This window comes from Podarcis gaigeae (assembly GCF_964106915.1).
Source record: "Podarcis gaigeae genome assembly, chromosome: 16".
NCBI classification, from domain to species: Eukaryota; Metazoa; Chordata; class Lepidosauria; order Squamata; family Lacertidae; genus Podarcis; species Podarcis gaigeae.
Genome location: NC_139693.1, coordinates 27,989,130 through 28,015,811, shown reverse-complemented (window position 1 = coordinate 28,015,811; position 26,682 = coordinate 27,989,130). Strand labels below are relative to the sequence as shown.

Sequence of the window (26,682 nt, the reverse complement as noted above, 5' to 3'; positions counted from 1 at the left end):
AATTTTTTTGTTGGGAGCTGCCCAGAGACAGTGGGGCAACCCAGTCAGATTGGTGGCATAGAAATAATAAAATAATAAAAATTAATTATTATCGGGTGGTAAGTTCCCGTCTCCCCCGAGTGGAAATAAAGACACATGACACAGATATTTAAGGTTAATGGGCTAAATATGGCCACAGCTTTATTGGTTACAGGTGATGAGTGGTATTGGCTTAGGCATTGGTCCTAACTGACTATCTGGCTTCAGCCTGTTCACTTGAAGTCCAGGAAGGGTTAACCACTAGTAGGGGGAGTCCTGCTGATGCACATCAACTAGGAACTCCCCCATGGTCACCGCTAGGGGGGTGCCTTAGGCCCTCACCTCCATAGGCTTCAGACAGGGTCACGCCCCCCCAGAATCCTTTATCGGACTACCCTTCAATATGCGGGGGAGGTGATGGCGCTTCCTCCCCCCTCCCATCTACATAACAATACCAATGTCTAACCACCAATACCAAGGAAGTTGTGACAATTTGCTATGAGGTAGGCGAAAAACCATAAGGGACGCGGGTGGCGCTGTGGGTTAAACCACAGAGCCTAGGACTTGCCGATCAGAAGGTCAGCAGTTCAAATCCCTGCGACAGGGTGAGCTTGGTCCCTGCTCCTGCCAACCTAGCACTTCGAAAGCATGTCAAAGTGCAAGTAGATAAATAGGTACCGCTCCAGCGGGAAGGTAAACAGCATTTCCGTGAGCTGCTCTGGTTCACCAGAAGCGGCTTAGTCATGCTGGCCACATGACCCGGAAGCTGTACGCTGGTTCCCTCGGCCAATAAAGTGAGATGAGCGCCGCAACCCCAGAGTCGGTCACAACTGGAACTAATGGTCAGGGGTCCCTTTACTTTTACCTTTAGGCAAAAAACCAAGTGGCTGGTGCCAATTTGCCAAGCAGAAAAAAATCCTACCAGGCCCCTGAACGGCGACTAACCGAGGTCCATGGCAAGGTCATGGACGAAAACCTTAAAGGGCAGGAAACTGGAGCAGCTGGAAGCAGCAAAGGGGAAGATCCCTGGCCCCACCTGCATTAAATAGAGCAGGCTACACACCCCAGGCCAGCTGGTTGGCTGGCCAGGGGATGATGTGGTCGGGGATTCCCTCAATCACACAGAGACTGAGAGCCAGCCCCCGTGCGCATAGTGGGAGGGTGAAGCCCACAACCCCAACTCCTTTCTAAGTCGGAAGTGGCTTTATTGCCAACAAAGCCAGTGAAAACATGAAGAGCATTGTTTATTGGGACATGTGTCAGATATTTAATGCAAGGTCATATCTCCAATAGGATTCTTTAGTCTAAATAACTTGATAACTTTTAATGCTTGTTCTTGTCGAAAACTGACAAAACTCATTCATGTGCAGCTATGCTCTTGAATGATTCAGGATTCTACACTCGTAAGAAAGAAGAGAGAAGGTTTTTGTCTCAGTTCCCCATCAGATAATACCACTGTGGAACGTGTCACTGCCAAACTCGAAGTCACAACAAAAATAAACTGCTTCATCTGCAGCCTCGATGTTAGAGATAGTTAATGAGCCAGAGTCAGAACCGGTGAAGCGAGCTGGGACCCCTTCTCCCCGGGTGCTGGATCCATACCACAGAAAACGGGGAGGCTGTCCAGCTTTCTGTTGATACCAGTGAATATCATCCCAGCGAGTACCACCATTTCTAGAGCAGGAGAGTGTAGCAGTTTGGCCCAGAGACACCGACTGGGAGGCAGGCTGAGTCAAACTGGGTTGTGAAGTGGCACCTTTCATAAAAAAAAGAGAGAGAAAGGAACCATGACTTTGGTACATTTCCTATGCATTCAAATACCACAGAAGCTTGATCTCCCTCTGGCAGATCAAGTTTTGATGTTGCCCTACATGATGTGAGTCTTCCACGCTCTTACCTGAACAGTAGCTGAGAAGTGACAGTAAAAGCAGGTACCAGGCCATGGTAAGACTCCTTTAGAGTCTGACTAAAGATCTAGATAGGATCTTCTTCCCCCTCTCTGAAATCCCCCAGAAATACCAAATATCTCCTTCACACAGATTGGTTGTATGCTCATTGGTTCTGCAAGAGTGTCTTTATCTACTTGCTTCTCTCCGTGAAAAGCCAATCATCAAAGGAGAAATTTGCATGATGATGTTGAGGGCAGGCCTCACTCTGGCCAAGATAAAAATTAAGGGGGCCATAGTGTTACCAAGTACAGTCATACCCCAGCTCCCAAACATCTTGGGAGTCGAATGTTCTGGTTCCCGAAGGACTGAAAACCAGAAGTGAGTGTTCCTGTTTTCGAACGTTCTTTAGGAAGCCAAATGTTTGATGCGGCTTCCAATTGGCTGCAGGAGCTTCCTGCAGCCAAAGCCACTTCCAACCCTAGGGAGGAGGTGGTGTTGCGGGCTTCCCGCCCCCATCACCCGCGCGGGAGCTGGCTCCCAGCTCCACGCGTACAGGGGGAGTCCTCTGCCGCGTCATCCCCTCGTCGGCCTATCAGCTGGCTCAGGGGGCGTGGCTTCCTGCATTTAAGGCAAGCGCGGCAGAGGAGCTTCCTCTTTGCCGCCATTCAGCTTAGGAATTTCCCACCCACCCTCCCTTTAAGGTTTCTCCTTTGACCTTGCTATGGACCTCGGTTGGTTGTTGTTAAGGGGCCTGGTAGGAATTTTTCCACTTGGCAAATTGGCACCTCATAGCCTACCTCATAGCAAACGTCACAACTTTCCTGGTATTGGCGGTTAGGCATTGGCAGGGGTATTGTTATGCAAATGAAGTGGGGGGAAGGAAGCATCATCACCTTCCCCAAGCAAAGGGTAGTCCGGTAAAGGACTCTGGGGGCGTGGCCCCGTCTGAAGCCTATGGAGGCCAGGGTCCAATGCCTAAGCCAATACCGCTCATCACCTGTAACCAATAAAGTTGTGGCCAATTTTTGCCCATTAACCTTAATTATTGTGTCTCGTGTCTTTATTTCTTCTGGTGGGAGGCAGGAACTCGCCACGCAATCAGAAGCCGCGCTTCGGAAGTCAAACGTTTTGGAAGTCAAACGGACTTCCAGAATGGATTCTGTTTGACTTCCGAGGTACAAAACCGTACATGACTTAAGGGCAGATGATGCCCAGGGTTCAACACAGTAGAATGAGTAGGAGGTTCCCTAAATGCACCAGTTATGAAGTAGAGCAAAACCTACAGCCATATAAAGACCCTCCCATCCCATTTAGTCCATTAACTCCACAGCTGATATTTTTTTCCCCAGAATTATGGGTTGGGACATAGTTCAGAGAGGACTACAAGCCCATTCTGGATCATGTTCTGGATAATGGGGGGGGGGGGCACTGACGTGAAAGTGGGTGGAGCAACATCTAGTGATGTTACCTTTGTAGCATAGGCTGGTTTCTAGCTCTCACTCCCCTCTCTTGTCAATTCAGACGAGCAAGAAGTGTTGTTAGAATTCAAGGACACAATCCAGATGGCCAGAAACATGCAAGGAGACCACATAGCAGAGGGGGTGAGTGATGTGGCCTGGAGGGAGGGATATATCTTAAGATGGGCATGATCTGTGGCTATCTTGAAGGGTCATCTAGAAAGGCCTGGACATGGAGATGCAAAGAGGTGGAGGGAAAGTTTCTTCCTATGTGGTGGACTTGTAAAAGGGAAGGAGAGTATTGGGAAATGATCCATAATGAATTGAAAAAAATGTTCCAAACTACTCCTACCCCCAACCCCCAACCCCCCAGAGTCCTCTCTGTTGGGGATAATTCAGACTGAAATTCCCAGGTGTCAAAAAAGGTTATTTATGTATGCCACTACTGCGGCCTGTGTTTTGTTAGCCCCAAAATGGGAAACAAGCGAAGTCCCAACCAAAGAAGACTGGCAACTTAAGTTGACAGAATATGCACAACTTGCAGACTTAACATATAGAAAAAGAGAACAAGAAGAACATATGTTCAGAGAAGATTGGAAAACATTTATTGAATATATGGGAAATAATTGTCTACAGCTGAAGACATTGGCAGCATTAAGATAAATTCAAGTGTTGATGGAGGCAATAATGGAATATTAAATAGTATACTGTATTTTTCACCCCATATGGCGCACCGGCCCATAGGGCGCACCTAGTTTTTTTGGGGGGGGGAAATAAAGAAAAAAAATTATTTCCCCCCCAGGTGCGGGGCTGGGGCGGGGGAAGCCCGAGCTTCCCCCGACCCCAGAACAGGCTGCTATCCGCTAGCCGTGGGAGAGCTGCGCGAAGCCTGAAGCCTGGGGCGTGCTGATAGCTTCCTGAAGCCTGGAGAGCACGATTTCTGTTCTCATCCTGAAGCAAAGTTCTTAACCCGAGGTACTATTTCTGGGTTAGCGGAGTGTGTAGCCTGAAGCGTATGTAACCTGAGGTACCACTGTACAAGATTTGAGAAAATGTGGGGGTGGGGGGGTGGGGAGGAAAAAGCCCCACCCATTAACCAGAGCTGAATTCAGACATGCAAGTTCTGCCATGGTCCATGTCAGGTGCAAATGCGAATTCACATTGCCGCAAGTGAAGTTGAGCAAAGAATATCCAGGAGCCCAGTTGCTGCAGCAGCACTCTCCTTGAGATGTTTTCAGGTCAACCACTTTGTATCTGATAGCTTGTAAGGGTTGGATTTGCATGAACTGCAAAACCTCATTTAAACGGTGGTGTCAGGGGCTGGTCTGAAGGGACGTGTAGCTTCCAGACAGAAGAAAGCCAGTCCTGATTTACAGCAGGGCTTGGAGGAAGATAACAGCTCAGAGATAGGCAGACAGCAGAGTTAGGAGAAGGGGGAGGGGAGAGAGAGCAGCTAGCTGACACGTCACTGGACAGCATAACCGACCCCCCTTCTCCCAAAACGCGGCCTTCATTAAGGGTGCAAGAACAAAGAGCACAGAGACAATTGTCCATGGACAGACGCCATAGGAACAGGTGTTGTTGCTGGAGGGGAGAGGCGGAGGAGCTCAGTGCAAACAACTCCATTATGGAGGAATGTCCGGAATTCTTTGTCCTTACCATGATGACTGAATAAATCACATGTATAATAATAATAATAATTTATTATTTATACCCTGCCTCTGGGTGGCTTCCAACAGAATATTAAAATACAATAGTCTATTAAACATTAAAAGCTTCCCTAGACAGGGCTGCCTTCAGATGTCTTCTAAAAGTCAGATAGTTCTTTTTCTCTTTGACATCTGGTGGGGGGGTGTTCCACAGGGCAGGTGCCACTATCGAGAAGGTCCTCTGCCTGGTTCCCTGTAACTTGGCTTCTCGCAGTGAGGGAACCACCAGAAGGCCCTCGGATTTGGACCTCAGTGTCCGGGCAGAACAATGGGGGTGGAGACGCTCCTTCAGGTATACTGGACCGAGGCCGTTTAGGGCTTTAAAGGTCAGCACCAACACTTTGAATTGTGCTTGGAAACGTACTGGGATCCAATGTAAGAACTGGTTTGACAGGCCTTGTAACTACAGTTTTGACAAGGTCATGTCAAAATTATGGACCTCTGCGTAATGGGGGATATGTCACTGTCTCAAGGCAAATCTTTAAAAATGTAGTATAAACACTGACAACTGGGAAACACTGGCCTGCAAGCGCTCCAGTTGGAGAACAGCCTTTACCAACGGTGTCATGGGTTTTGAAGACACTCAAACTCAGGACGCAAGGGAGAAATGTGATAAGAGGAAGGCACACTTGGCAAATCCACACCGTGATCAACTCCCACCCAGAAACTAATGTCCCCACTGTGGAAGGACGTTTGGATCCAGAATTGGCCTCATTGTTAAAACCGTGTTTATGGAAGACAATATTACTCAGCTACGAGTAATCACCAAAGAAGAGAAGAAGAAGAAGAAGAAGAAGAAGAAGAAGAAGAAGAAGAAGAAGAAGAAGAAGAAGAAGAAGAAGAAGAAGAAGTGGTGGTGAGGTCATTTCTCTAAAAGAATCCATCTGTTTAAGTAACTTGATATTCTTGCCAAAAAGAAATAAAGTTCATTTGGACCAAACTCAGCTCTTGCCTAATTCTGGTTTCTTTGCTTTATGGGGAAGGAGAGAGAAGGTTTTTGTCTCAGTTCCCCATCAGATGGTACCACAGTGGAACTTCGGAGTACCGGTGCCTTCCCATGCAAAACAGTGATAAACTGCCTCGTCTTCAGCCTGGACATTGGAGATGGTTAAATAGCCGGTATCCTCAGAGGGAGAAGCGGTGAACCTATCTGGGACCCCGTCTCCCCTGGTGCTGGGACCATACCATAGAAAACGAGGAGGCTGCCCAGGTTTCTGTTGACACCAGCCAAAGGTCTGCCAGCTCCCCTTATTCTTAGAGCAGGAGAGGGTCACAGTCTGACCCAGGGACACAGACTGGGATCCTGGCTGAGTCAATGCTGGCTGTGAAAGGACACCTTTGTAAAAAAGAGAGAAAAAGAAATGTATGATTCTCAATCCTATCACCTGAACTTTAAGGCACTATGATAAATAAACATTACAGATATGCTTTCACCCCCCATTTAGGTCAATTTAAGTCTACTTCTTTTTATGTTTACCTAAACAGTAACTGAGAAGAGCCAGGAAAAACAGAGTCCAGGCCATGGTGAGCTCTCTAAAGCAAGGTGACTTTCTGAAGGTTAACAGGCAACTGTTGGTGGTCCTGAGTCTTTCCTTTGTTAAAACATCCCAAATCCAAGCGGTGCTCATTGGCTCTGTTAGAAAGCCTTTGTCTGGAATAAATGATGCATTATGCAAAATACAATGGAACTGATTTGGATAAAGGTGATGTTTGCTTTTTAAAATGAGGAGGTTCTTGTCTTGTGAACTAGGTCAATTTACCTCAAGGAAGCAGGATTGGGGCTGTAGTTCAAGGGATGAGGGGTGATGTGTGGATGCTGAAGATGTCGTCCCTGCATGTCAAATTAATTTTTTAAAAAATCAAGCAGCACATGATGACAAAGGAGGGTGGTGGGTTGGCTTCTTTCAACAAGCAGTGTTTAAATAGGCTTGCAAGTTATCATCATCATTATCATTAATTTTATTATTCACAAACAGAAAGAAAATGAAAAACATAGTTACAATTCATAAACCATATTTTACCAAACCCAAACTCATATAGACTAATAAAGAACTATAATTTGCACCTGTCTGGCTTCCATCCACCACAACTCGACATCCTTTACTGCATACTCTTATATACATTGTGTCCTTATATTGTTCATTTTATATCTATTAGTAATTTTACCTTGAATTAGTTCACATTGAATGTGTTGGCCTAGTGTGGGGCTCCGAGGTGAGCTTGGCTGTCTGGCTGGTGTACCGGCCACCTAGCGCACCAGCAGCCACCCTGTCAGGCCTGCTGGAGGCGGTGGCCGGCTGGGCCTTGGAGTTCCCTAACCTATTGGTATTGGGGGACTTCAACGTCCATGCTGATGCCACTCCCTCCTCACAGGCTCTGGACCTGGTGTCTTCCATGGCGACACTAGGGCTCTCCCAGTTTGTTTCGGGCCCCACACATCAAGCAGGCCACACGCTGGATTTGATCTTTGGCATCGGTATAGATGTGATCATGTTTCCTTCGATGAAGGTGCCATGGTCTGATCACTATGCTCTGAAAGCCAGGATTGACGTTCCACCCCCACCCTGCTTAGGTGGCAAGCCAATTTGGGCTCGCCCGCAGAGGCTGATGGACCCTGATAGATTCCGTCAAGCCTTGCGGGACCTTTCTCCCCCTGGTGACTCATTGACTGAGCTTGTTGAGGCCTGGAATACCCAGCTCCTGGCAGCCATCAATGAGATCGCACCTAAGCGCCCTCTGCGACCCCGCAGAAACCGGGCTCCCTGGTTTACCGAGGAGCTCCGGAAAATGAAGCGGGACCTCAGATGGCTAGAGCGAGTATGGCGGGTTGCCCGTGACGGAGCTTCAAGAACATCTTATAGGGTTTTTATGAAAACCTACGAGATGGCTGTGAAGGCCGCTAAGAAGTCCTACTTCTCGGCCTCCATTGCATCCGCTAGCTCTCGCCCGGCGCAATTATTTAGTATAATTCGGTCTTTAACGTCCCTCGAAGGACAGCCAAATTTAAATAACAATTTGACACACAGCTGTGAGGCATTTGTGAGCTTTTTTGCGGAGAAAGTCTTGTTGCTCCGCCATGACCTCCCTGCCAATTTGGATACAATAAAGGAACTGGAGGCCCCTCGACTGTCCTCGGGTTCAGTATTGGACCACTTTGACTGGATATCCCCAGCCGATGTGGACAGACTCCTCCAAGCTGGAAAGCCCACCACCTGTCCTCTTGACCCGTGCCCGTCCTGGCTGATTAGAGCGTGTCCAGACGAGGTGCGGGCCCCCCTGGGGGATATCATCAATTTGTCCCTTGGCACCGGGACATTCCCAGGGGAACTGAAGGAGGCAGTGGTGCACCCGCTCTTAAAGAAAACATCATTAGATCCCTTAGATCTATCCAATTACCGCCCGGTTTCGAATCTTCCATTCCTGGGTAAGGTGATTGAGAGAGCGGTTGCTGAACAGCTTGGTAGGTTTCTGGATGAAACATCAGCTCTGGATCCATTCCAGTCCGGCTTCCGCGCTGGTCATGGGACCGAGACGGCTCTGGTCGCCCTAACAGATGATCTCCGCAGGCAGCTGGATCGAGGCGGGTCGGGGCTGCTGATTCTTCTAGACCTGTCAGCAGCCTTTGACATGGTCGATCACGAACTCCTGGACCACCGCCTTGCCGACGTGGGGATCCAGGGCACAGTCCTTCAATGGCTGCGCTCGTTTCTCTCTGGTCGGGGACAGAGGGTGGCGCTTGGGGGGGAATTGTCATCCCGCCACTCCTTGGTGTGTGGTGTGCCCCAGGGTGCAATACTCTCCCCGATGCTTTTTAACATCTTTATGCGCCCCCTCGCCCAGCTTGTCCGGAGTTTTGGGCTGGGCTGCCATCAGTATGCTGATGACACCCAACTCTATCTGTTGATGGACGGCCACCCGGACTCGGCCCCAGACACACTGATCAGATGCTTGGAGGCTGTGGCTGGATGGTTACGTGGGAGCCGGTTGAAGTTAAATCCTTCGAAGACAGAGGTCCTCTGGCTGGGACGGGACGACATGGGACTGAGGGGGCAACTCCCATCTCTTGCGGGGGTGCAATTAGTGCCAGCACCGTCCGTTAAGAGTTTGGGTGTAATCTTCGATACCTCCCTCTCCATGGAGGCGCAGATTGCAGCTATAACAAAGGCGGCATTTTTTCATCTCCGCCAAGCTAAGCAGTTGGCTCCTTACCTCTCTCGCCCTGACCTAGCCACTGTGATCCATGCGACGGTCACCTCCAGACTGGATTATTGTAACTCGCTCTACGTGGGGCTGCCCATGAGACTGACCCAGAAACTCCAGCGGGTGCAAAATGCCGCAGCGAGACTCCTTACGGGGTCTTCGCTTAGAGATCACATTCATCCGGTGCTATACCAGCTGCACTGGCTCCCGGTGGAGTACAGGATCAGGTTTAAGGTGCTGGTTTTAACCTTCAAAGCCCTATACGGCCTAGGGCCCTCGTACCTACGGGACCGCCTCTCCTGGTATGCCCCACAGAGGAACTTACGATCTTCAAATAAAAACACCTTGAAGGTCCCAAGCCACAGAGAGGTTAGGCTGGCCTCAACTAGAGCCAGGGCTTTTTCGGCTGCGGCTCCAACCTGGTGGAACGCTCTGTCACAAGAGACAAGGGCCCTGCAGGACTTGACATCTTTCCGCAGGGCCTGCAAGACAGAGCTGTTCCACCTGGCCTTTGGTCAGGGCGCAGCCTGACTCCCTCCTTTGGCAATCTTTACAAAACTTTAGTTTATGGTTGCCATCAATTTTGATTTTAATTCATTTTTATAATGTTTTATAATGTTGTACTGTTTTAGTGTTGTTAGCCGCCCTGAGCCCGGCTTCGGCTGGGGAGGGCGGGATATAAATAAAATTTATTATTATTATTATTATTATTCCTCTTTGCTTACTTATTCTATGCATATCAATATGTTTTCTTTAGAACAGTGTTTATTTAATATATTCCTCAAAACATTGCCATTCCTTCCTTTGATTAGACTGATTTCTTATGGCTGCTGTTAGTTTAGCTAATTCTATAAATTCACATAATTTACTTATCCAGTCTTCCTTTGTGGGAAGTTTTTAGCAAGCAATAATCTGGCTGCGGCTGTGACATATAATTTTTTTTGTTCTGTTGAGACTAAGACAGCCAGTTGTGTCTGCTTTGGTGTTGAAACTCTTTTATTTATGGGAATCTGCCTTATAGCAGCTCCAACTATTTCTCCATTTAAGGCAATTCCAGCTTGCCATTATTTTCAGGTGAGGTTCAGTCACGTACCAGCAAATTGAGGCTGCACAATTCAGGTTGATTTCAAGATGTTGTGCAGGAAGCCAGCTCCTCCTCGAGCGAGTCGTCAGGCATAAGAAAAAACATTCTGACGCTTCGCTTCACCCCAACAGTTCAGTTTTTGTAACAATTTTCCGTTTTGTAATATAATTCACTATTATTATTTTTAAAAAACGGATAGGTGGCCCAACATTGTCCCCTGGAGGTTAAAGCCAGAACAGCAGACACCACAAAACACCTGCATCACATTTCAAAGCAAAATGCAGTGGTACCTCCGGTTGCGAACAGGATCCGTCCCGGAGCTCCGGTCAGATTCTGAGGAATTCACAACTGGAGGTGCCACTTCTGCACATGTGCATGGTGCGAAACCCGGAAAAATACTTCCGGGTTTCCGCGTTCGCATCCTGAAGGATACGCAAACCAGAGGTGTGCATATCCAGAGGTACCACTGTACTGAAATCACAATCTAGACAATCTTATGCACTCACATTCTCCTTGTTTTCCCCACCAGGGAGGAAGGGTGCGTTCAACGTTGGTTGTGGGAAGCAGTACTTGAAAACAACATTCACTGGAGGTCCTGCTTTGTATTGTTGTGGAAGGATCATAGTTGGTTGGTAGTGAACACACACACACGTATAATGGACACGTATATTAAATGTGTGAGTCTGTTTATTCTTACAGACAGTTCATACTCATTTTTATACAGTTATGCACAGGGTCGCATGGATCTGTTTAGATGCTAATAACTTTTGCAAACCTGGAATATATATTTTGTATAATGTTATGCATATAATAAAGTATATAATGTATTTTAGCAAAATTGGGGGGGGGGGTCATTTCATGTTGAGATGAAAAGAGTGAAATGGCCATTAGGAAACCATCTCTGCAGATAAACTCAACATAGATATTTATTTATTTATTTATTTATTTATTTAAACAAACTTTTCAGGTTTATACATTTCACTGATTTTACAAACATTTTGACGTTTCGAAACTTAAATTTATTGCTAATATCTTCTGCATATCCTCATTAACTTAATTTGCTCATTTACTCATCTTCTTTAAATAGATAGTCTTATGAAACTGCAGGTTATTACAATAATCCTGCCAGTGTTTTTATCTGTCTACAATTTATCTGTAAACATTCAATAAACCATTTCCATTCTTTTATTTCCATTCTTTTATTTATTCCATTCTTTTATAATCTATTAAGATTATACTGGCAAGAATGAGTCTTTCTGTGGAACGTCTTCCCGTCAGATGGCAAGGAGATAAATAACTACCTGACTTTTAGAAGACATCTGAAGGCAGCCCTGTTTACGGAGGTTCTTAATGTTTGATGTTTTATTGTGCTTTTAATTTTGTTGGGAGCTGGACAGAGTGGCTGCGGAAACCAAGCTCCTTTCCCTCTCTGCCTGCAGGCCAGGGAGGAGGGAGGCTCCAACTGTGTTGCTTGGCTGCGTTGCTCACCCAATCAGGAATCTAAGAACGACTAGGGGGTGGAACTTGCATGCCTTGTGCCCATCAAATTGGCCGCGTTGCCTGGGGACTCGCCTTTGCTCAGCGCTTCCCAGCGGAGAGATGACGGTGGTTTTCCTTGCTGCATCCCCTTTGCCGGGTTGCTGCGCTGTGGGAACCACTGCTTGAGGCTTCGTTTGGCTGCTGGCTGGGCTTTCTGCCTTTGGCTCGGAGGGGCTCAGAAGTTGAACATACCTGTGCTCTGAAAATCCCTTATTTTGGCTGCTGATCCCTTATTTTCAAATCTGTAAGTTGACATCTATGACAGTGGTACCTCGGGTTACATATGCTTCAGGTTACATACTCTTCAGGTTACAGACTCTGCTAACCCAGAAATAGTACCTCAGGTTAAGAAATTTGCTTCAGGATGAGAACAGAAATCGCTCAGCGGAGGCACAGCGGCAGCAGGAGGCCCCATTAGCTAAAGTGGTGCTTCAGGTTAAGAACGGTTTCAGGTTAAGAACGGACCTCCAGAATGAATTAAGTACTTAACCCGAAGTACCACTGTACAGTGGACACTCTGGATACGGATTTTATTCGTCCTGGGGGGTCCATGTACACCCCAAAAATTTCATAAGAAGAGGTGCCACTTCTGCACATGCACATGGTGTGATAGAGTGTCTCTGCACATGTGTGTGGTGCGCAGAGTGCTTCTGCGCATGTGCAAAGCGCGCAGAGCACTTCTGCGCATGCACACGCAGCTAAACCCGAAATTATACACTTCCGGGTTTGCCGCGTTCACAGCCCGAAAGTGTTACATTACCCAAAGGTAACATAACCCAAGGGTCCACTGTACTGAACATACATTGTGTGAGGGTGCACAGTCTCTCTATGAAAGCAGAATTTCATCAAATATGTGAAAACTGGTGCAACTTCTCCCCCTACAGGCTAAATGTAGAAGAACAGCTCGCACAGAAGCTGCGAGGACCAACATTTTACGTCCTTTCGGAGGGAGACAGATGAAGCCAAGCAGAATAGGAATTTGCTTCCTAAAGGGATACATAGCACCTTCAGGACTATAGGAGTTGTTGAGACAGGGCCTTGCTCTACATTACTCACTAGGGTTTTAGATAGGGGTCTTTCGCACACATCCCTGAAAGATCTCAGAAACTGAACCTGGAACCTTCTGCAAGCAAACAGGTGTTCTACCACTAAGCTATGGCCGAGGGCAGAGGCACCCAAAAGTTCAAGTTTCCCCAGATCACAATTCATAAACAAAGCCTTTTGTATGCAGAACTACCATTTACACATGTGTGTTTGCATTACGGCTTCACTCAAGGAGCTTCCCATCTCCTGCTCTGTATTCTTCGTAAAGCTTGTAAGGACTCCGTGGCATGGGAGAAATGCATTGTTAGAAACTCTTTCGTCCTATTGTATGGATCTGTTTATAATGGGTCATGTTGCTTTTATACAGTTTATACAGTTACACACATTGTAGCATCAACTTTGTGTATAATGTTATACATGTGTATAATGTCATACATGTGATGATGCACATAATATGCTGGAACTGTGCACAATTTAACAGAACTGGGACAGGTACTCTAAGGAGCTAAATGGGATTAGGAAAAAAAAGAAAAGAAATCACACAGAGCCTGACACTGAGATTTTAAGGGAAATTTCATATCTACCGCTGTGCAGATTGCTGTTGCAGCTAGTGGGTTGGTGGTACTTCCATCGACTGAGACCAGGTGGCCTTCTGGCTAGAGATCAAAAGATATTTCAACACAGGTGAAATTAAGCTCTTTGGGTTATCAGAGATGCAGGTTCTGAAATCCTTCAGAGAGACTTTTTGTCCACATGAAGCTTCTGCTGAGTTGGGTGCCAGCGTCTCATGGCTCCTACTTATTTCTTGCTTGTTCCAGGAAGCACAAAGAGAAGCTGAGAGGAAGGGGGAAGCAGAGGCAACTGAGAGCCTGCTAAGCCACACCCACCCTGGCAACCTGAGCTCAGGGCTCAAGTTAACCCTTTTTTCAAGCAAGCGTGAGCCTGTAACTGTATATGACAACAGACTTGACAGGTGGTGGTTGGGGTTGGCAAGCAAATATTTAAGGGGATTCAATTAACTTCGTTGTAGTCCCTAAATAACATGATATCACCACTCACTCCTGTCAGAATCGGACAAAACATTCAGGTTTTCAATAAGCTATTGAATTATTCTGCCTCTCCTCCCTTAATAACATCCATGAGTGTAAATAACTTGATGTAAATGCATGTTATTGTCAAAAACAGATAAAGCTCATTCATGCGCAATTATGCTCTTGAGTGATTGAGGTTTCCCTACTCTAGGAAAGGAGAGAGAAGGTTTTTGTCTCAGTTCCCCCTTAGATTGCACCAGCATGGAACGTGCTACTGCCATGCTCAAAGCCACAACAGTAATAAACCGCCTCATCTTCAGGCTGGATATTGGTATAGTTAAGTAGCTAGTATTCCTGGAGTAAGAACCAGTGAACCGATCCGGAATCCCTTCTCCCCGGGTGCCAGAACCAGTAAACACAAAGCGAGGAGCCTGTCCAGGTTTCTGTTGACACCAGTGAAATGCTTGCCAGCTACGACCACCATTTCCAGAAGAGGAGATTTGAACGGTTTGGCTTGGAGAGATAGACTCAGAAGCAGGCTGAATCAAACTTGGTTGTGAACAGACACCTTTACAAAAAGAAAAGGAAAAGAAACCAGGGCTTGGGTATATTTTCAATGCACTGAAATATCACAGAGGCATGATGTTCCTGTGATAGATAAAGGTAAAGGGACCCCTGACCATTAGGTTCAGTTGTGACCGACTCTGGGGTTGCGGCGCTCATCTCGCTTTATTGGCCGAGGGAGCCGGCGTACAGCTTCCGGGTCATGTGGCCAGCATGACTAAGCCGCTTCTGGCGAACCAGAGCAGCGCACGGAAATGCCGTTTATCTTCCCACCAGAGCGGTACCTATTTATCTACTTGCACTTTGAGGTGCTTTTGAACTGCTTGGTGGGCAGGAGTAGGGACTGAGCAACAGGATCTCACCACGTCGCGGGGATTCGAACCACCGACCTTCTGATCGGCAAGTCCTAGGCTCTGTGGTTTAACCCACAGTGCCACCCGCGTCTCTTGTTCCTGTGATAGGTTCACAATTAAAACAGATTCCATGTAGGCCTATGTGAAATGTGTCATTCATACTCTTACCTGAGCAGTAGCTGAGAAGTGCCAGGTAAATCAGAATCCAGGCCATGGTGAGCTCTCTAGAGGAGTGACTTTCCTTCAGAGAGCTAGATGGCCTCTTCTTACTTCTTTCTGAATTCCCCCAGAAATAGCAAATGGGCTCTTCATGCAAATTGGTTCTATGCTCATTGGCTCTGCAAAAACATCTTTGTTTGCTTGTTGGCGTTGATGCAACACCAATGATCAAAGGACACATTTGAATAAAGGGGATTCTGGAGGGCGGCTCCTCCGGTGGGGAAGAGACGGAGCTGATCACAGCACTTCCTGGCTCAGCTGGCTGCTTTGTGCCACGGTGGCCACGGCAGGCAGAGGCTCCAGGTGCGGCGGAGGAGGGTGAGGATGGTGAGCTGGTGCCGGGAGATGCCGCATCCAGCCTCCACCTCTTCCCTGGCGCCCTCCGGAACTTGGCGCCCTGGTGCCCCATGCCACTAGCCTCTATGGGTAAGACAAAATCAGGGTCAGACAAAAACTGGGCGCTGCCATTTATTGGTGAGACCACATACAGTCGTACCTCAGGTTATGTATGCTTCAGGTTACAGACTCCGCTAACCCAGAAATAATGCTTCAGGTTAAGAACTTTGCTTCAGGATGAAAACAGAAATTGTGCTCTGGTGGTGCAGCAGCAGCGGGAGGCCCCATTAGCTAAAGTGGTGCTTCAGGTTAAGAACAGTTTCAGGTTAAGAACGGACCTCCGGAACGAATTAAGTACTTAACCCGAGGTACCACTGTACAGTATTTAAGTTGAGACTATTCCTCTAAAAGCATCTGTGTGTCCATATTACCTGATATCATTGCACGTTCTTGTTAAAGAGAGAGAGAGAGAACCCCTTCGTTCTTGACTCTGCACTCAAGTAATTCTGTTTGTTTTGTTTTTTTTTGCTGTAGGGAGGGAGGGTGAAGGTTTTTGTCTCAGCTCCCCACGCCCAACTCTGCTCTTGAGGAACTCAGGTTTTGTTGTGGCAGGGCAGAAGAGAAAAGGTTTTTGTCTCAGTTCCCCATTAGATTGTACCACTGTGATACTTGTAACCACCAGATGACTCATCAGTAGCACAGTAATAATTAGCTTCATCTTCAGCCTGGGTGTCGGAGATGGTTAAATAGCCAGTGTTCCCGGATTGAGAGCCAGTGAACCGATCTGGGATCCCTTCTCCCCGGGTGCTGGAGCCATACCACACAAAGCGAGGAGCCTGCACAGGTTTCTGTTGATACCAGGCAAATGCGTATGAGGAATCAAGACCACCACTTTGGCTGCAGGTGAGTTTCACAGTTTGGCCCAGGGACACAGACTGGGAAGCTGGCTGAGTCAAGGTTGCCTGTGAAGTGACACCTTTACAAAAAAATTAAGGGAAAGGGGAAAGACCCTTGATATATTACTCTCTGCAATATCAGAAAAACATCACATTCATATGATGACTATATAATACAGAAAATCGTGCTGTGCTGTCTCCACTTCCTTACCTGAACAGTAATTGAGGAGGACCAGGAGAAGCAGAGTCCAGGCCATGGTGAGCTCTCCAAAGCAGTGTCTCCTTCTTAATCCGACAGGCAACTAGCTGGGACCTCACCTTTTCCTTCCTTAATCTCTCTGGACAAACAAATGCAAATCATGCAAATCCACCCTGCACTCATTCACTCAGCTAGAGCCGCATGCCGCAGCTGAGAATATATAGTGCTGTATCAAAAACACACACAAATCCAATACAACCAATTTGCATAAAAGTGTCAGGGGCTGGACTAAGGAAGAATTGTAGGGGCCGCCCCCCAACCACCTTCTCCTGGACCTTACCGAGAGCAGGAGGACAGTATAGATGTAGAACAGCGGTTTGCAGAAGGGTATAGTTCAGAGGCTGCAGATGGGAGAAGCTGGGAAATATTGGGAGAGGAACAGCAGGAAGAAGAATAACTAGGGGATAGAGAGCAGACAGACTCAGTGTCTTTGGGAAGCATTCCAGACCCCCCTCCTTCTCAGGACTAGGCAGGCATTGAGAGTAGGAGAACAGAAAGCTCAGAGGCAGAAAGCACAGATCAGCCAGCGCAGGGATGATGTGGAATAGGAGAGACGGCGGTGGGGGTGGAATTTACTCGGAGCAACGCCATTATTTGATAGCGACTGTATTCCTTTGTCTCTCTGTGTGAATACTGAATAAATTAACTCTTCTTGTCTATCTGCTTTTTGGCTTCTACCTGGCGAAGGATCAGATTCTCTGAAGCCTGACAAAAAGAGCATTGTTGCTTTTAAAAATAGATATTGCCTTGTTTTATTCAGGATGAAACTGAGGACGTGGCGAGATAACCCCTCTCAATAACGGTTGGTGAAGTCCAGTCAGGCCCAGCCTAAGGCATTTTGTTTCCCTTTCCGTTCCATATTCAGAAGTGAACTGGGCCAGCAGTGGCAGCATCTCTGCTCAACAGTGTTGACCTGAAGAGCTTCCTTCTCCACCCCAGAGAGCAGCAGGGGAGCTCAGGGAAGGCTGGCCAGACCACGAGGCACACACAGCCCCACCCTCCAATATTTGGCCAGCACTCCTTGCCACCCTCTGCATCTGCTGCCTGGACCCTCTGCCAAATGCTGGGATCAAAGCTGAGGAGAGTAGGGGTGAAGGCGGACAAGAGCTCAGAAGAATATAATTCCCAGGTGCAAAAAGAAAAAAGGGGAAAAGGTTATTTATGAATGCCACTACTGCGGCCCATGTTTTGTTAGCCCCCCAAAATGGAAAACAAGAGAGATCCCAACTAAAGAAGAATGGCAACTTAAACTGATGGAATATGCGAACATATAGAATAAGAGAGCAAGAGGAACATATGTTTAAAGAAGATTGGAAAATATTGCTTGAATACACGGGGGGAAATTGTGTACACTCGAAAACGTTGGCAGCATGAAGATAAATTCAACAGTGTAAATAAGTTTTGATGAATGTAACAATGGAATACTGAAGGGTTTAGTTTATGTAAAATATGTAAAACATTTTGGCACCTAGTTACAGGTAGGTAGCCGTAGTCGAAACAAAATAAAAAAAATCCTTCCAGTAGCACCTTAGAGACCAACTAAATTAGTTACTTGCATGAGCTTTTGTGTGCATGCACACTTCTTCAGATACACCTGATTGGCACCTCATTGCACCTGATTTTGGCACCTGATTGCATTAAATGTTGACAAGGAATGGGAGCAAAAATAAGACTTTGTTCTTCTTATTCCCCCCCCACACACAATATGCACCAGGATTTGGGAATCCTTGGCCCTATCTACAGTATCCAGTAAGGCTGGCCCCTGGCCATGCTGTCTGGGAGGGGGCTGATGGGACTCGCAGTTCAGTAACACCTGGAGCACCAAGTGTTCCCCCTTTGGTCAGCCCCGTGTCTCATATTCTAGATTAGAGACGCAGAATATTAGCACCTGAATGAGTTGGAAGGCACAGGAGATTTACTCACGAATAAAGAGCATTCTTCCTTTTCACTTCACACCGCAGTTGCAGGAAGTTTATGTGGTGGTATAATTTTTCCTAAATCTGGTATAAGTGGACCAACATCGCCCCCTACAGATTAACGGAAGGACTGCAGAGTTTGCAGCTCTATCAACAGCCAGACACACTGAGATTTCCATGGCAAAGTTTCTCAGGGCCTGGAAGTGAATAGTAAGATTTCCCCACAAAACCCACTTGGAAATTTATATATATAAGACCTGGCCAATTTCCAAGTGGGTTGTGTTTGGAATACTCATTTTACATCCTTAAGATACCAATGACTTCCCTTCTTTTCTTTCCATGGTTCCCTTTACATATCATAAATCCCTGCATGTTTTACAAAAACTATACCATTCAGTATTCCATTATTGCATCCATCAAAACTTGTTTACACTGCTGAATTTATCTAAATGCTGCCAGTGTTTTCAGCTGTACACAATTATTCCCCATATATTCAATAAATGTTTTCCAATCTTCTTTAATATATGTTCTTCTTGTTCTCTTATTCTATATGTTAAGTCTGCGAGTTGTGCATATCAAATTGCCTAGGGTCTTAAGGATGGGTGCTTAATAATTCTTCTGCCTATTATAGTAATTGTAATGTGCTGTGTTAGGTGCTGCACGTTTAATTGTATTTTCATTACTTGTTTCATTTCTTACATATTGCCTTTTATCGCATTACAATGTGAATTTCCTAAGAAATAACAGAAACAATTAGAATATATTTAAAGAGCATGTTGACTCTAACAGGAAGCTGGGTGGGACCTGACACTTTCCTTTCTTATATCTCCCCAGAGCTGATGAATGGTCCTTTAATGAACATCCCATGTTCGTTGGCTCTGTTAGAACTTTGTCTCTCTTCTGAGAATACAAAATGCAATATCAAAATGAGATGCACTATAATACTTTAGCAGAAAGGAGATTTAAAAATAGTATTAGTGATGGTGCTTGTCTGGTAGAAGATGACCTTAAGGATGAAGCAGGATAATTCTTTCTTATCAAGGCTGATGGGGATATCTCAAGGGAAGAGGGATAAAGGGGTATGGAAGTTTAATGGCAAAGGATATGACTTGCATGTGGAAGGTCCAGTTCCTTGCACCAGAGATAAATAGATCAAGCAGCAGATGGTGGGAAAGATCTTGAGATTCTGGAGTGAGAAGAAGAATATAGAATATTGGACTGGGTTACTGCTTTTTGAACATTCATTGTGACTTGTTTGCAAGGAAATTAAAAAACGACAACCCAGCTATTTATTTATTAACAGGGTTGCCATTTTTCAAAATGTGAAAATCCGGACACAAAAGTTGATGATCGTTTTTTTGGCAAAGTTGTTGAGCTTTGACCTAGCCATCAAGGAGAATTAAGAACAGAGGGCTGCAATTTATTGCTGAGCTGTGTCAGATGTTTACAGCGAGGCCATTTCTCTAAATGCATTCCCGTGTCTAAATAATCTGATATCACTCTACATTCTTGTCAAAAACAGTCTGAGCTCATTCAGGCCCAATTCTGCTCTTGAGGAACTCAGGTTTCGTTGTGGCAGGGCAGAAGAGAAAAGGTTTTTGTCTCAGTTCCCCATTAGAATGTACCACTGTGATACTTCCAGCTACCAGTGCTCTCCCTGGCACCACAGTAATAAACGGCCTCATCTTCAGCCTGGGTGTTGGAGATGGTTAAAGAGCCAGTGTTCCCAGATTCAGAGCCAGTGAACCGATCTGGGATCCCTTCTCCCCTGTTGCTGGAGCCATACCACACAAAGCGAGGAGCCTGTCCAGGTTTCTGTTGATACCAGTGAAAGTAGCCCCAGCTACCACCACTACTTGCAGAGCAGGAGAGTTTCAGAGTTTGGCCCGGGGACACAGACTGGGAGCCTGTCTGAGTCACGGTTGGCTGTGAATTGGCACCTTTTGAAAAAAGAAAAAGAAAAGCATGACTCTCCATCCTCTGTCTTCTCAAATATCACTGGAGCTTTAAGTTTCCATAATAAATAAACACTACAAGTAATTTTGGTTTTATCTCTCAGGTCTGCATGAGGTTACCTGCTTGCATCCTTACCTGAACAGTAATTGAGAAGGGCCAGGAAAAACAGAGTCCAGGCCATGGTGAGGGGCTTTCCGAAACACAAAAGCAACTGGCTGGGACCTCACCCTTTGCTTTCTTAAGTAAGTCCTCTAGGGCTGAGGAATGCCCCTCTTCATGCAAATGCACCCAAATTTGCATAAATGTTTTTTTTTTAAAAATGAGAATGGGTCTTGTCTTGTACACAGTGAACATTTCCCACCACGGAAAGATGCCTTGTGAAGTATGCAACATCCCTGCGCTCTGGGCTCATTCACATGCTGTATGTCTCCCCCCACCCCCAAAGTGGCTATGTACATTTTAGAATTATTTTGTGTGCTGTAAGCTGCCCAGAGGGGCTGGGGAAACCCAGCCAGATGGGCGGACATTAATAATAAAATCATCCTCATCCTCATTATCATCATTACGCCCCTGGAGATACATGCTGTAAATTGTCTAATGATAATGTATGTGATATGTGAGAATTGCTCCTTTTTAAAACAGAAGGGGGAGCAGGTGCTCAACCCCTGCTGAGACTCCCCTCCCCCAAGCACCTTAAAGACCAACTAAGTTAGTTCTTGGTATGAGCTTTCGTGTGCATGCACACTTCTTCAGACACACAGTGTATCTGAAGAAGTGTGCATGCACACGAAAGCTCATACCAAGAACTAACTTAGTTGGTCTTTAAGGTGCTACTGGAAGGAATTTTTTTATTTTGTTTTGACTATGGCAGACCAACACGGCTACCTATCTGTAATTCCCCTCCCCCAATTTGCAACAGCTGCCCTCCGCACCTGACCTCTGGTTGGAGTGGAAAGATTAAAGGTGGGGGGGGGGGAGGAAATTGTTGGTTTGATGTGAATGTTTTATTGGACGAGTGGAAGTTGAGGTTTTGTTTATTTTTGTCTATTCGTTAATGGGTCTGATGATTGCTTTGTTTATAAATTGAGCGTGTTTTTTAATCGATGTTATGTTATATGAAATATCAATGCGTTGTAAAGCAAGGAATGGGGGGGCTGTTAAACGACTCCCCCCAAGTCCCCACCACAGCCCCAAACTAAGGCCAGGGCACTGACTGTTGATACAAGCGCCATACATAGAAAACAGCAAGGAGGCTCATTAAAGTAGTCTATAAAATTGTAGCAATAAGTTGAGACCATGTATTGTACTGTTTCCTCTGACAATCCGATATTGAAAACAGTAGAAACTTAATAAATAATCACCAAAATTCAACGGTTTGACCAAGTTCCTTGGTTTCAAGGGCTAATGATTCCTCTGGAAGAGGGGGATCCAGGACTCCCCCTGCCTCCAGAATCCCTTAAGCATACGGTCCATAAGGTGTGAACTTAGCCTCACAACAGGAGGTGATCAAGGGCAGCAAATACCTCAGACAGAAATCCATCCAGATGGAGGATTGAATCCGGATACTTTCAGAGGAGCTCAGGAAAGCCTTGCAGCTAGGGAGATGTGTAAATACTTTTATTGTTCTTTGGGGAAGAGGGTACCTAAAAGGTGTTGGGAATGGGAGCTATTGACAGGGGTGGATGTGATGGGCTCATGTTTCTACACGCCAAACATTCCTACTTTGTGACATATTTGTGATGTTTCGATGATGCTGTTGGATAATGTATTATGGGAAATGGGGAGGGGTCTTAAAAGTTCACGCAACCCCATGCTCAGGGTTCCTACTCTGTGTGTTTGAACCTTCTTGCAAGAAATAAAGATCAGGTCTACTGACTGCTATTTGCTTCTTTAACTTGACTGGAGAATCCTTCTTTTGCTGGCCGGGGAGACCCATGAGGACTGGCACCCCGATGAACTGGGCAGTGGAGTAAATTCACACCCCCAAATTTTTCCTTATCAGCATTAATGTATCATATGATTCGCCCTACTTTCCCCCACCCCAAAGGTGTTGTGTGCTGTGTATCTTTTTGCTGTCTCTTGGAGATCTTCAGATGACAAGTGAATAATCAATGAAATGAAGGAGCAAAATAGGAATAAGAAAAGATCCATCAAGATTTTTGGGGAAATTCCTTTTCTAATGGGGGTACAGATTGCTGGTGCAGTTGGTTGGTGAGTGGTCCTGCCATTGAGAAGTGTCTGAGCCCAGATGGCCTCACTGAGCCTTACAAATCTAGATAGCAAAAGATATTCTGGCACAGATGAAATGATGCTCCACGGATCTAGTCTGTTCTGCACTCTGGGGAGAAAGAGAACAGGTTTTTGTCTCAGTTCCCCATTAGGTTGTATCACTGTGAAACATGATACTACCGGTGTGCTCCCAGTCAACACAGAAATAAACAGCCTCATCTTCAGCCTGGATGTTGGAGATGGTTAAATAGCCAGTGTTCCCAGAGGAAGAGCCGTGAACCGGTCCGGGATCCCTTCTCCCCTCTTGTCGGCACCATAGAGCACAAAACGAGGAGCGTCTCCGGGTTTCTGTTGATACCAGTAAAAACTGTCCAAGCTCCCACTACTTTTGGAGCAGGGGAGTTTAGTCGTCTGGCCCAGAGACACAGACTGGGAGTCTGGCTGAATGACCGCTGGCTGTGAATGGTCACCTTTACAGAAACAGACAGAAGAAGACAGAGAAACTTTCCTCTTTATCATTCGTCCCCTCCGGCATCACAACAGACTGTGTGGACTCATGGCAGGTTGGTTGGTTGGGTGTGTAAGTCCTACCATATTATTTATTTGTTTAAAAATCTTCATACCCCACTGTTCAGGAAAAAACATATCACAGCAGTCTGCGGCAATCAGATGTAAATCATACAGTAAAAACATAAACATTTAATATCAGAGATCAGCTAACTATTAGAGAAGGATATTTTCTTAATTGTCAGCGTAAGATGGCAGCCACAGAGAAGTGAGTGCAAAGCTCTTTGGTTCGAGACTTTGAAAGATCTTAAGGCACAGAAAATGAGCTCTTCATTCTTCACTCCGGAGTGGAAGATCAAAGGTTTTTGTCTCAGTTCCCCATCAGATTGGACCGCCGTGAAACATGTTGCTGTCATACTCCCAGGCACCACAGTAACAAACCACCTCATCTTCAGCCTGGATGTTGGAGGTGGTTAAATAACTAGTGGTCCCAGAGGAAGAACCAGTGAACCGATCCAGGATCCCATCTCCCCAGGTGCTGGTACCAGCAAACACAAAGCGAGGAACCTGCCCAGGTATCTGTTGATTCCAGTGAAACCTGCTCCAGCTACCACCACTATTTTGAGAGCAGGAGAGTTTCACAGTTTCACCTGGGGATACAGACTGGGAGACTGGCTGAGTCAAGGCTGGCTATGAAGTGACACCTTTGCAAAAAAAAGGGAAACGGGGGAAATCAAATACTTTGATCCTCTGTGCTCCCCAATATCGCAGGAGCAATATGTTTCTTTGATAACCATCTTAGATTCTTCTTCTTCTTGTCTCTTGCACTTACCTAAGATTATCTATTTGCCTCCTTACCTGAACAGTAACTGAGAAGAGCCAAGAAAAGCAGAGCTGGGACCATGGTGAACTCTCCAAAGAAGGGAGGTTTTCTGAGTCAAATGGGGAACTGGCTGGGACTTCGCCATCCCCTTGCTTAAATCCCTTAGAGCTGAGGATTCATGCAAATCCATTCCTGTGCCTTCATTGGCTTTGCTACTGGGAATGCAAATGTGCAATAATAAAGTCCAAAATAGATCTGTATTAAGGAGCTGTTAAAAAAAATACCCTGAAAGAGCCAACCTTTCATGGGGAATATCTGTGAGGCATAGTCCCCAAATGCCAAGACCATCATCAAAACCCTTAAGCTTCTCACTTTGTCATGCAGAGTCTCAAATTCCCATCTTTGTTGCCACAGGCTAACTGGGAATGCCTTCACTGGAAATGGGGGAAGAGAGAGGGGGAAGAACTGAGGACTGCAATTTATTGGTGAGCTGTGCCAGATATTTACGGTGACGTCATTTCTCTCAATGCATTCCTGTGTCTAAATAATCTGATATCAATCTACATTCCTGTCAAAAACAGCCTGAGCAGATTCAGCCCAACTCTGCTCTTGAGGAACTCAGGTTTCGTTGAGGCAGGGCAGAAGAGAAAAGGTTTTTGTCTCACTTCCCCATCAGATTGTATCACCGTGGAACTTGATACCACCAGTGACCTCCCAGGCACCACAGTAATAAACTGCCTCATCTTCAGCCTGGATGTTGGAGATGGTTAAAGAGCCAGTGTTCCCAGATTCAGAGCCAGTGAACCGATCTGGGATCCCTTCTCCCCTGTTGCTGGAGCCATACCACACAAAGCGAGGAGCCTGCACAGGTTTCTGTTGATACCACTGAAAGTAGACCCAGTTACCACCACTACTTCTAGAGCAGAAGAGTTTCACAGTTTGGCCCAGGGACACAGACTGGGAGCCTGTCTGAGTCACGGTTGGCTGTGAATTGACACCTTTTGAAAAAGAAAAAGAAAAAGAAAAAGAAAAAGAAAAAGAAAAAGAAAAAGAAAAAGAAAAAGAAAAAGAAAAGCATGACTCTCCATCAACTGTGTTCTCAAATATCAATGGAGCTTTAAGTTTCCATAATAAATAAAGATAATAAATGAATATAGTTTATTGTATTAAATGAATGAATATAGTTTATTGTGCTGTTGGCTCCACGGCAAAAGATATGTTATTCCTTCCCATCCTTACCTGAGCAGTAACTGAGAAGGGCCAGAAAAACCAGAGTCCAGGCCATGGTGAGCTCTCTTATCCAAACAGGCAACTGTCTGGAACCTCAGCCTTTCGCTTCTTCAATGGCCTGGAGCTGATGAATGGCCACTTCATGCAAATCCAAACTGTGCTCATTGGCTCTGCTTGAACTGCATGTCTCTATTTGGAATGCATGATTAAGTAGGTCAACCAGATGCAAGAGGACTGATTTGGGGAGAGAGAGAGAGAGAGAGAGAGAGAGAGAGAGAGAGAGAGAGATGACCTGAAGTAGAAGTAGGGTGATTTGCCATGATCAAGGCAGATTGGAACTGTCACTCATGGGAAGAAAGAAAGAGATAAGAGATGAGCTCACAGCTTAGTGCTAAAGGACACAAAATGTGCATGATACAGTCCCTGGCACCTCCAATTTAAAAAGGAATCAGGTAGTATATGATGGGGAAATGCTCCTTTCGAGATGCTGGCATCAGAATAAGAATCCTGGAAAATGGATGGATTTTTGTTCTGATTTAGTTGCAGGGAGGTTAGATGGCATTGTGTCAAAGAAATGTTCTCCCACACTTTCCCCACTCTCTTGGGGCCCCCAAAATTTTTTAAAGGAAATTCTGCATGTGCAAATGGTTTTGGATACCTATAAGGTTCGAAAATTACCATATAGCATATATTCAACACAAAAAACAGTGACAATTTGTTGTTGACAAAGGACAGCTGGACATATAAAGGGCCCCATTACCTTCAGTAGCTTAGGGCCCCATCAAACCTAAATCCAGCCCTCTTGAGTTCCATACATGAGTAACAGCCAAATAGACTGCTCATCTGTTACTGAACTCTGTCTTCATACTGCAGGTGCAAGGACATCTGGGGACTCCAGAAATGAATTATGTCAAAGGTAGATAAACTGAACCAATGTCTCCCCTTGTGTCTAAAGCTCAGATTATCACCAGGGATGTATATAATGTTTCAGAATAAAATACCTTTTTTAAAAAAAAAAAACCCACAACAGATTTACCAGAGTAGAACTGAAGATTTCTTTTTAAGCAAACTTATCATAAAGGAAGCAGTTTTCAGTCAAATATCAGGCTAGACTCTTTGCTCTGCAGTCACCTCCTCTTTCACTCTGGGATGTGCATGAAAAGGTATCTTGAATGCCTATTTCAAACGCCATTGCCAAGCACTCCTTGGGAATCGGAGGAAATTATGAATGGATACGTTTTGAGTATCCTGGCTAGAACACTGTCACCAGTTCTCCTCCTGGACCTGATTTTGTGCTGTGTTTCTGCATGTAAAAGGTAAAGGTAAAGGACCCCTGGATGGTTAAGTCCAGTCAAAGGCAACTATAAGGTTGTGGTGCTCATCTCACTTTCAGGCCAAGGGAACTGGCGTTTGTCTGCAGAGA

The 26,682-nt window shown here is 45.8% G+C and overlaps 2 protein-coding genes across 17 annotated transcripts in view; both read right to left on the bottom strand.

Moving 5' to 3' along the window:
- The window catches only part of LOC310834202 (immunoglobulin lambda-1 light chain-like), a 125,556-nt gene extending 104,842 nt beyond the window's left edge, over positions 1-20,714 (bottom strand). Inside the window, exons 1-2 of one of the 2 annotated variants that reach the window (XM_083717709.1) lie at positions 20,606-20,714; positions 20,151-20,454 (exon numbers count right to left, since the gene is read on the bottom strand). In XM_083717709.1, coding sequence (XP_083573835.1) covers positions 20,151-20,454; positions 20,606-20,651 — 350 coding nt within the window. In that variant the 5' untranslated portion in view covers positions 20,652-20,714. Of the gene's footprint in view, positions 1-20,139; positions 20,455-20,605 lie in introns of both variants that reach the window. The other variant, XM_083717710.1, reaches the window with a different exon arrangement.
- The window catches only part of LOC310834189 (immunoglobulin lambda-1 light chain-like), a 179,400-nt gene that overhangs the window by 96,842 nt on the left and 55,876 nt on the right, over positions 1-26,682 (bottom strand). For 2 of the 15 annotated variants that reach the window (XM_083717686.1, XM_083717679.1), the window contains exons 1-3: positions 25,269-25,346; positions 24,741-25,027; positions 16,113-16,129 (exon numbers count right to left, since the gene is read on the bottom strand). The exons of 6 other annotated variants lie outside the window; for them this stretch is intronic. In XM_083717686.1, coding sequence (XP_083573812.1) covers positions 16,113-16,129; positions 24,741-25,027; positions 25,269-25,314 — 350 coding nt within the window. In that variant the 5' untranslated portion in view covers positions 25,315-25,346. Of the gene's footprint in view, positions 1-1,482; positions 1,775-1,915; positions 2,071-6,108; positions 6,410-6,550; positions 6,678-16,109; positions 16,130-24,723; positions 25,028-25,268; positions 25,347-26,682 lie in introns of those variants that run through there. 7 more of the 15 variants (XM_083717684.1, XM_083717677.1, XM_083717685.1 and 4 more) reach the window with 6 other exon arrangements.